This window comes from Gavialis gangeticus, unplaced genomic scaffold (genome assembly GCF_001723915.1).
Source record: "Gavialis gangeticus isolate Ggan-Ray unplaced genomic scaffold, GavGan_comp1, whole genome shotgun sequence".
In the NCBI taxonomy this organism is placed as follows: Eukaryota; Metazoa; Chordata; order Crocodylia; family Gavialidae; genus Gavialis; species Gavialis gangeticus.
Window position 1 is genome coordinate 29641125 of NW_017729027.1, and position 10662 is coordinate 29651786.

Consider the following 10662-nt stretch of genomic DNA (forward strand, 5'->3'; position numbering starts at 1 on the left):
TCATCTTTTGCGTTGTGATCTGTTCTAACAAATGAGAGGGGGAATAGGCTAGATAGCTGATTAAACAAGGAAAGTGAGCAAAAGGTGTGGTTAAAATGTACAAAATAAACAATTCTGTGAATAAACCAATCTTAATAGCGTTGGAGTCTGTAATTTTTACCAAAAATGAAAAAAAAAAGTGCATTCATAAGTACAGTTTTTCTAAAGCCTGTTTAAATGGTTGTTTAAATATTGCTCCAATACTACACACGTACAAACCCGCCCCCCATAAACATGAATGCTTTAAGATATTAAAGAGGATTTTGCTTCCTTTCCTACTTCGTATGGGAATAAATACAATCTATGAAAACAAAGTTTTCAGATGAGAATTAAAATATTTGCTTGTTCTACTGCACACATATTCAAAATAAAGCAAAGAGTAATTCTAAAAAACATGACCTGAAATGTTTTAACTTTTGAGGGTGTGAGAAGAGAAGAGGTTTTCGTGTGAGCTTCCAGCTATCCCTGCCCTCCCCTCAAAAGAAGAGAGAAAGTACAAGACACAGGAACACAACATGTCTGAATCCTGCTCTGTAGACCATCTCTGGGAACGAGCATTCCAATTCTATGTCTATACAAACCTTAGTTTTCCTGCCAAAACTGCCAAACGTGTCAAATACAGTAGCAGCTTTTGTGATCTGGACTTCCATCCAAAGATCAGACTAACACCACAAAGCTCATGCCACTGAACAACAGAGGTTGGCAACTTTGGTGTTCTGCTTATTTGCTGTGAACAAGTAGGTGATCTACAAATTATATTACTTTTTCTATGCAGCATTTTGCAGTTCCCAATGAACAGGCATCCCTTGCTTTAAATACTGTATAAACAGTACGTAATCATAGTTCACACATAAAGTATGAATTTCTATTCCATCACGGATTACCCAAAAGTATTCCCACTCATGGTAACTTTTATATATTGATAATTTGATTTTAATAAAGTGAATGATCCAAGTCAAACTAGAAATGAATTCTATTCATTTCACCTTACTTGTCAGTTTTTTTCCCTTGTGATTAGACTCCTAAACTCAGATCTTATTTCTCCTTTACGATGTCTAAATGACTTTTACACAGCTTTTAGACATCCAACCTAATAAGCAGAATTTTATTCCAAGCAGCATCTAAAAAACTGCTAAAGACATTTAGCTTCCTTGTAAGTCTCCATTTTTGTCAGGACCTATTCCAAGAGAAGTATATAATACTACCAGCATTGATGGCTGCACACTACTGGTGATCCTCAAGCCAACTTTGCTGGACCAGATATTGTGCGTAGATACCTATCTCAACTCCCAAAACAAGTGCTCTCTACTCCCACCTTAGTAATGATTTGAAATCTATGGGCAGCCACAGGAAACACTACAAGGACACATTGAAGGCACACCTCAGAAAAACAGATGTCAATATTAAGAACTGGGAGGAGCTGGCAGTCTATCAACTCCAATGGAGCCCAACCTCAACCAAGTGACAGCCCATTTTGAGGTTAAGTGCCTTGCCCTCAAAGCACAGAACAGAGAATGGAGGAAGAATAGAAGAGAAATGCTAGCCTATGGCCTCCACATCCCTGTGGAAAGACTTGCAACTTCTGCAGACAGATCTGTGGCTCAAGGATTGGACTCAGGACCTATCCAGGAGCCATGGTAGAGATCAAATTCCACCTAAAATCAGCTGTAATCCAATGACATCTGAGAAGTGCATAAACTCTGTGAAAGTCCCCAGTTCTTTACACAAAGAAAAACTATGGAAGTAACTGAGCTCATGCCCAATGAAAACAGAAGTGGTAAGACAAGTCGTCCATCCAGGTGTTTTCCCTCCCCACCCTCCCCTCACTTCAGCTTTTGCCCAGCAGCCAGGGAAGGAAATGTTGTATGACCTTACACCCAGTGTCTCAGCATCAGTAGGAGGAATGGAGGCATCTTCAGCCCTGCCCACCCCAGAACGACAGGCTGGGGCACTTCCCTGGCAAGGGAGAAATGTGGGCTCAAACCCTCTCTGGCTGAGAATCTAAAAACCATGTCTCCCATTTTCAGAGGCTAGTTCCAAAGTAGAACGATACTGAAAAAAAAATGGGCTGGCAATCCTCATCCAACATCTCTTACTGAAATTAGTGCTGTTGGCAAATGTTATTTCCATCAAGCAACAGGTTTAATATCACTTGATGGAAACTGCTGTACCATGTGACCTGCTTCACATTCAGAGGCCAAGGTATTGAAAAGGGAAAAAAAACATCTTGCGAACTTGCTCTGCCAGTGCTTGCCAGCAAAGGAAGTTAAGAGACCTGCTGGCAGGGGCCATCAGTCCTCTCTTGAGCTGCGCTGGAAATGCAGTCAGCTAGGCTCCACACAGTAAAGGAGCTGCTACCCACAACTTCCGCATGTGAATTCCTCAGTGCAGTGAAACAGCCTGTTTTGAGTTGTTTTCTATCAAGTCTGGAGTAGCTTGCAAGCTCAAACTCTTCAGGGACCTTATAAAGTGCTTTTGTGCATGGGCTAGTCCTGCCAGAAGCTTTCTGAACAAATTCCCTCCCCAATCTCTCTCTGTGTCAGACGAAGCATGTTATTTGAGCATATGTTTAAACCCTGGCTTTCACAAAGAGGTGCTGAAGGCTTCTTAAAGAAGCAGCCTTGAAGACTGGTTCAAGAAAGGAAGCAGGGGCATCTACTGCTACTGTGCTCTGGGGCCTCAAAGTTAAGTACGAGTCAAAGAGTGCCCTTGGTGTGATAATTACTTTGCAATTTATTGTGCAATTAACCAGTTAATTGCACAACAGATGCAATATATGTGAAAAGTCTACAACTTGACACTGATTCAGCTTCACAGCTCCCCTCTATATGAGATAGAGTCCAACTCAGGGGTGGGCAATTATTTCGGGCAAAAGGCACATACTGAGTTTTGGTCATTGAGGGTCGCATGACAGGCAGCCAGGAGCGGATAAATATTAATTTTCTAAATTTTTTAGGGGCCCTGTGGGCCAGATAGAATGGGCTGGCGGGCTGCATTTTACCCACCCCTGTTCCAACTAGATACCTCCCCTTTGAAGTTACCCACAGCCAGAATGGGAGAATTATGCATCCTTACAGAGAGAAATAGTATCAGAGGTGCTGGTATATTCACTAAGGAAACAAGAAAACTATCAGTCACCCTTGGCAAATTCCTGAATCAAGATAGATATCTACATACATACATACATACATACATACATACATACAGATAGATAGATAGATAGATATAGACAGATATCTATCTATCTATATCGAGAGAGAGAGAGAGAGAGAGAGAGAGAGAGTTCTGCATTTTCAGTTTTTAGTTTCAAAGAATAATTGTGGGAATTTTTCAGAGTATATCTTCCAAACATAAAAAACAGGTTGAAATCGAGATAAAAGGAAGAAAAAGAAAAAAAAAAAAAAAGGTTTAAATTGGGGAAAATACAAATTTTTTGGGAGAGGGGGAGAGGGAACCCACCTCCCTTCAGCCTGGCACTGGCCCTGGCTGCCTCCCCCGCACCAGCCCTAATCCCAGCCCTGCACCACCTGGGGGGCCCACAGCCAGGGGGCCGGGGTGGGGCCAGCCTCAGCTGTGCCGCCAGGCCAAACAGGATGGAGCCCCCAGGACCCCTGCACCCGCCATCCCAGGCACTGCCCAACCGGGGCGGGGGACAGAGCTGCAGCTTGTTTGGGGAGATGGCAGCTCCCGTCACTCCACAGGTCCCAGGGGATACAGGGGGGCATGAGAAATACATGTAAATCAGGAAAAACTGAATAACTTCAATTAAAAATCAGGTAATTTATCAGTGAAACTCAGTAAAAAATGAAAATGCGAAACAGTAGATATACACTATTGAGGCTAGCAGAAGGAAAGACCTAGACATCCTAAAGGCAGCCTGGGATCCAGACCCTAGTCTATCTCTATATTCACAACTGAACTTCTTCATTTAAATTATAAAACAAGGTTTCTCAAGGTACAAACATAAAATACAAAAAAATATTTTTACATTCACAAAAAGGCAAAACAAAACAAAACAAACCCAAAGAAAGAGACATTTCAATTCTTACAGTTTAGGCCTAAAGCATATATTTTGCATCAGAAATGTTTTACAAAACCAAATGTTTATAGAAATATTACCAAATGATGTTTGATGTAAAATAGTTTGACTGGATTTGAACACTCCACTTAAATATATGCAAATCTCAGTATCAGCATGGACCTGATAATATAGCAAGAGAAACTGGGAATCTATGGTCATTGAATACAGTGATGAAGTAAATAGAAGATACAAATGGTAAAATGGTTATCTGAACAAAAATTAGCAGTGTAGACATTTAACAATAAGGATTTTTTTTTTAAGTTTAAAATAACAGTGTCCTGCCAACCAGGCATTCTGCCCAAGCATACATTGTACATCCAGTATTTCAAGTTTTCATTTGTATAATATATCACATCTTCTTCATACAAAATATTTTACAATTTCTGTACTGATAGTTAAACATTTCCTTCACAACAATGTGAATAGAGAATTTGAAATTCTAAAAACTGATGGACTCAGATACAAATGAAGAATATATATGCCCTAGCAAAATTATATGTTCCTTATTGCAGTTGGATAAGGAAATTTCTACAGTGTGTTTAGAAGACTAATAGTAATATGAATTTATATTAAGTGAACAGATCAAAACTGGTTAGAAACTTATCTGAAATGTAGTGACAGCTCTTCATGCTGCCTCTGGTTCAAAGGGCAGACAAGTAAAACTACTTTTAAAATTAGGAACAAAAACTTATTTTTCCTGCAGAGATTTAATTGAAAGAGAGCAAAACCAACTCCTACTCTTGAACTATTATTATATCTATCTCATTAGCTACCTTTTTTAATCAACAAACAAAATGCTGAAAATGAGCAGTGGGTCTCAACCAGTGTGTCAATGACACCCTGGGGTACCTTGAGAACCTTTCAAGGGCGCTTTGGGGTGCCATGCTATATTAGCACTGTTAGATGTACAAACATTAGTCACAAGATCAACCCAGAGATTTCAAATAGGAATTTAGTGTTAATAATGTTCTGACTTGTTGCAAAGAAGAAATGACTTGTTGCAAAGAATCCATTGCTACAGAAGAATTTCTGTTATATTTCTGTAATCAGAAATGAAGGAGAATTAAGAGCAGGCATTTTTCAAAAGGGTGCCTTGAGTGTAAAAAGGGGTTCCTCAAGTCTAAAAAAGTTGACAAACACTGAAGGACACAATTTTAGATGTAAGCGGATTTTTTTTTAAAGTTAAACATAATTAGATAATACACCTGTGTGAAAGTTCCATGATAATTTTGTAGGTTTCTCCTATTTTTTCTTCCCTTTTCTTTTTTCAATGTTCTCATCTCCCTCACTGATGAAGGACTCACAGAAATGAGAATATTGACTAATACATAAAGTAATCTGAAAAAAAATACAGAAAAAATATTCTCTCTCATCTTTTAGTTATAATAATCATGTTGGTTACGTATAATAAAAGAAAAGCACCTTTAGATTGTTCAATTCTTAAGCTGATGGCAGACCCTTTAACGTGAAACATTTACTTTAAACAGCTTCTAGGCAAAACAAATATTACAAGTCTATCTGGAACACAGATGCTTTAGTCTGACATTTTCTAAGCAGCAGCTCAAGTTTTAAGATGCATCTACCATAACAACACAGCGTAGCAGAATCATACACCCATAAACTCGGACATTCAAATAATAATTAGGATACATTCCTTTATACTAAGCCAGTTTCTTCTCTATTTATCTTTCATTTTAAAATCTGAAGGAAAAGCATGACAGTATAGAGGTGGATGTTCATAGTGTGAGAGCAATTTCTATTAGAAGGTGTTGTGCGCCTTTTTGTCTGATTTGAGGAATCTGACCAAAGATGCAAGGAACAGCAGAAACTTATTAACAAAAGTGAATATTGATATATTGAAACAAATAACTTGGCATACACAAAACCACACACACCTGTTGCCATGCGGCTTTCTGCAAAAGCCGCACTGCTTGCTGGGAACCCAAGCATATTTACTTTCGCTTGAAGAGAGATGTTCTGAGCCTTCCCGTTTGACAGTAGAGATGTTATCTGGAATGAATAATGGGGGTTCATCAAGTGAAAGGCTTTTACTGCTTCTTCTCTGACGAGGTTGAAGATTCTTCTCAATTTTTTTAAATTTCAGTTTTTCTCTTTCATCCTCCTTTAAATGTTCTGTACCAGTAGGATCTTTTGTCTCACTCTCTTCCTTTATAGAACTATTTGTTTTAAGTGCAGTTGCAAGTTGATGTTTTTGTGCTTGTTTCTGGTTGAGATGTAGCAAATGCCCAGACAATGAGTGCACAGATGATGAGACAGCATGAGGGATTTCTTTTGAAAAACTCTGATGAGTAGGAGACCTGTCACTAACTCGGTGAGTTGACGATTTTTGCGCCGGAACAAGGTTTGGGATTCGTGGCACTTTTTTCACCAATGCGGGCATCTGTTTCTTTGTTGCGACTCCTGATGCACAGCTTTGTGTTTTTGCATCCTTATCAGCTTGTTTTTTCCTCATTTTAACTGGGTGACTTTCTGGCTCATCTGCATTCCGTTTCAGGCTTACCAAAGATGTGGTAAAACCTGCAACATTAGTACCAACTCTTGTTTTTGAATGCATTTCTTGTCTTGCAACTGATTTTTGTTGAGCTCCTGCAGCCAAAAGCTGTTTAGATTGTACCAAAGATTTATTGCGTTTTGGCTTTATATTTTTTTGACATTTTGATGAAATGTTAATCAACCTCCTATCATCCTGAATCTTTGATGTCTCATGGCTTTCCACTTTAATATTGCTGATCTGCTGCTCTACATTTTGGTTTGTATGATCATGAATGCTGCTTTCTGTAACACTATTTCCCTGCTCAGCAGAAGCAGCATCTTCATTTTTCAAGTCTGTTTTATGATATTCTGTAGTTTCCCAGTATTTGCTAGAATTAATATTTTTGTCTATCTCTTTAAGGTCTTCTACAGACTGTGTTTTACATTCTTTTAATGACATTACATTTTTACCAGCAATGTCTACATCAGTTTGTGAACCTAATCTACATTCAATCCGCTTCTCTCCACAGCTGGCTGTAATTGAAAGGGTCTCATGCATTTCACTTGGATTCACACAAGCCACTGTACCAGACAGAGCTTTAGCTATTCCAGTTATCTTGCTTTGGTCCTTTTCTTTATTTTTTCCCTCCATTTCCTCTGTTTTGTATTCAGTTACTTTTTCAGAAGAGGTTTCAGAAACCACCTTATCATCCTTAGTTTCCTTTATTTCATTTTTAACTTTATCAGCTTCATTATTTGCAGAGGTTGAAAAACCTGGTTCAGCATTCCCAAATTCAGTATTAATACTTTCCGGTTTGCTCTTTGTTTCTTCAGAAGAACAATTGTCCAAAAAATGAGAACCACTTAGGTCATGGGATGTTTCATCCACTTTTTCCTGCTTGGCAGCTTCAGGTTTTACTTCATCCATCTTTTCATGACAAGTGGACCATTCTGAACTATGTGGAGAAGTTGATGTCTCTGACTGTCCAGATCGTCTACCACTACGCCTAATCTCTTTAGAATGTTCTAGCTTTAGTGGTTTATCAACTTCTGCCTCTTTAGTTTGACCTTTGTCTTGTGGCTTCAGTCCTCCCTTCTGGGCAGATCCACATTTTACAGCTGTTTTCTTGGTATTAGCAAGAGGTGCAATGTTTGAACGCTTGGCTATAGTGCTTTGCCGCAAACTTCGCACTGGCTCTATTAAAGGAAAAAGAAAATCTCTTAGCTATGCTTCAGTCCTCTTTTTGCAAAAATAAAACTAGATTATAGCAGAAGTACCATATTTAACTGCATCCATGACAAGGTTTTTCCCGCTTTCGGCATGGGGGGTGGGGAAAGGCACTCGTCTCTGATCCGAGTGTAAGCGGGGGAGAGGGGAGGGACACAACTCTGACCCTGATCCAGGAGTTGGAGTCAGAGCTTCCCCCCCCCAGCCACAACATGCCCACAGCAGCCTCTGCTCCCTGCCTCCCCCCTCTGATGCTGCTTACTATCCTATCGCAGCAGTGCTGCTCCCCCATGCTGCTGCTGCTTACCATCCTACCCCCACCAAGGACAGAGCACAGCCCATATGCCGTCTCCAGCCCCCAACTGGTTAGGCAGCAAAGGCAGGGCAGTGGCAGCGGCAGCAGCAGTAGCAGCATTTCTGGTCCTGGCTCCAAGGTAGGGTTGCCGCCCTCAAGACCTGCTGCTGCACATCTGGGTGGGGGCTAGAGCCAGCATGTACTCTATGCCAGAGCAGGGCGCCAGCCAGAACCAGAAATGTGACGAGAAGGTAAGCATCAGCAGAGAGCCAGCAGGGGAGGCAAATGGTGAAGGGAACAGGTGCCAGGGGGTGCAGGCATCAAAGAAGGCAGGTGGTAAGGGACATGGCAGGGAGCACACAAGCACTGCAGAGGGAGGCAGGTGGCAAAGGCAGGCACCACAAGGGGTGGGACAGACATGGAGCATGCAAGCACCGGTGGTGGGGAGAGCAGGCACTAGTGTGGGAAATGGTGGTGGTGAGGAACAGACAACAAGGGGCAAGACACTTATTCAATCACCACTGGCCCTTCACCACCTGCCCATTGCTGCTGCTTGCCCCACTGCAGTGGGGGAAGGGAGGAACACAAATTTAAACAACCCTCCAAAATTAGATTCTGTACATGGAAAGTTATAACAAATTATAAATTTTCCACATCTAGAATTTAATTACTGGGAGATCATCTTAAATATGAAGTAATTTTGGTTTCGGGTAAATATGGTAACTCAACATTTGGCTCGTTAAACACCAAGATGATACGTCTTCATCTAGTTACTGATCTCAAAAAGGTCATCTAAAATTTAAAACCACCAGTTTGCCTTCCTATTTCCCATTGACACTATTTGAAATCAGATATTAAGATCGCATATTGTAATGGCCATGCAAGTTCTGGGTAGCAAATGAGAAACCAAAACAGCTTTAAACACTACAACACCTGAGATAGGAAGGCCATTTCTTAATTGCTGTCTTATCTTCTACATGAAATAAGCAACATACAAAAAATATATCAGTACAAACCCCACATAACAGGCAGTTTAGCTTGCATACATTTGGGGGATTCTTAATATATGAAATCTGACATCTTTATAAACACCCATTCTGTTCAACATCCTCTAAACAGCTACTATGAACTCCAATACCTTTACAAGTTGAGAAACAAAGTATTTTAGTACTCCAATCAAAAAAAAAGACTCTCCCAGATTGTAGCCAAGTTTCTCATTTAACCTACAACTTCTATTTGGCTTCCCAATAGTATATCTCTCCTTTCAAAAATATGTAAATGTAAGAGAAAAAAAATTACTAAAGCAAATCGCTACCTGACAAAAACACTAGGAAGATTAATAGGGTGCCGACAGACATAACGCTTGAACCATTTCAAGAATGTCTCTGGTTGGGAACCAGTTTATAATCGCCTCTGGACCGAAGTGTCCACATAAACCAAACTGTCATCTTTTAGGGACTGCACTGCTAATGAAACACCACCACAGAACAGCAGAATACCTAGAATATGATGGCTCCTAGGGGTCAGTGCCCAGAGTTTCCCTAGGATTCTGTTTGAAGAGAAGAAAGCCTGGACTGGCTAGACATCAAGAAAGACAATGATATATGATTATCCCCAAGTGCAATTTTTATCTAAATGTTTTTGAAAAGGGGGAGCATAAAAAAAACTGATTGAGGTTAGTAAAGAACACTGCAATAATTTACCAAAATAAGTGTGGTTCACTGGGTGCACAGATCTATATGGGAGGGAAGACCCTGGATCCTTAACAGGAAATGGACCCCACTTGGCAAGGCCCCAGGCTCATTTGGGGCAGAGGCATGGTGGTGGATGGAAAGACTTCCAGAAGCTGAGGGGATATGGGGCCCTTGCTTGTGGTACCTGGGGATGGCATGGTCTACATCATCCTGTCCCAGCATCCTCCAAACTAATTTTTGTAAGATCTGCACTGGAAAATGTTTTCTAAATTTCAGCTCCCTGCTACAGACCCTAGGCAGTAGGATCCAAAGCTGATTTGGGGCAGAGGGTGTTAATGGAGGGGTAGACAGGTGCTTAGTGGTGCCGTATAGCCCCCTACTTACGGCTCCTGGGAGACTGGGTGCTCTGCCCCCTTCCCCAGAAACTCCACAGCTTTTCAACCCTGCCCTGAAAACCATCTGTCAAATTTCAACACCCTGCAGCTGCAGATCCCTGGTTCATTTGAGCTGGAGAGTTGGACTGGAAGGACAGCCAGGTGCTGAGGGAGCTGTATGGCCACCTGCTGCTGGTCCCTAGAGCAGTGAGGGCACCAGGGGACCCCAAAAATTCTCCAACTTTTCCAACCCCTGCCCTGGTTCTTGCAAAGGACATTTTACCCTCTGCTACTCAGCTGTCACTGTTGCTTTCCCCACCCAACCCACAGTCCATGCCTCAATTTCCCTGCATGCCTAGTCCATGTCTCTACTTGCTTTCATACTGCCAACCTCTGGGTGGTGGTAGCCATAGTGGGGTTGACCAGGAACGCATGTGTGGAAGTGGGGGGAGGAGTTC

General features: G+C 41.2%; 1 protein-coding gene across 5 annotated transcripts in view; it reads right to left on the minus strand.

Annotated features, from left to right (window-relative positions):
* PHF3 (PHD finger protein 3) overlaps positions 1–10662 on the minus strand; it is a 92275-nt gene that overhangs the window by 50582 nt on the left and 31031 nt on the right. For all 5 annotated transcript variants that reach the window (XM_019520510.1, XM_019520509.1, XM_019520513.1 and 2 more), the window contains one exon: positions 6016–7810. In XM_019520510.1, the coding sequence (XP_019376055.1) occupies positions 6016–7810 (1795 nt within the window). The remainder of the gene's footprint in view (positions 1–6015; positions 7811–10662) is intronic.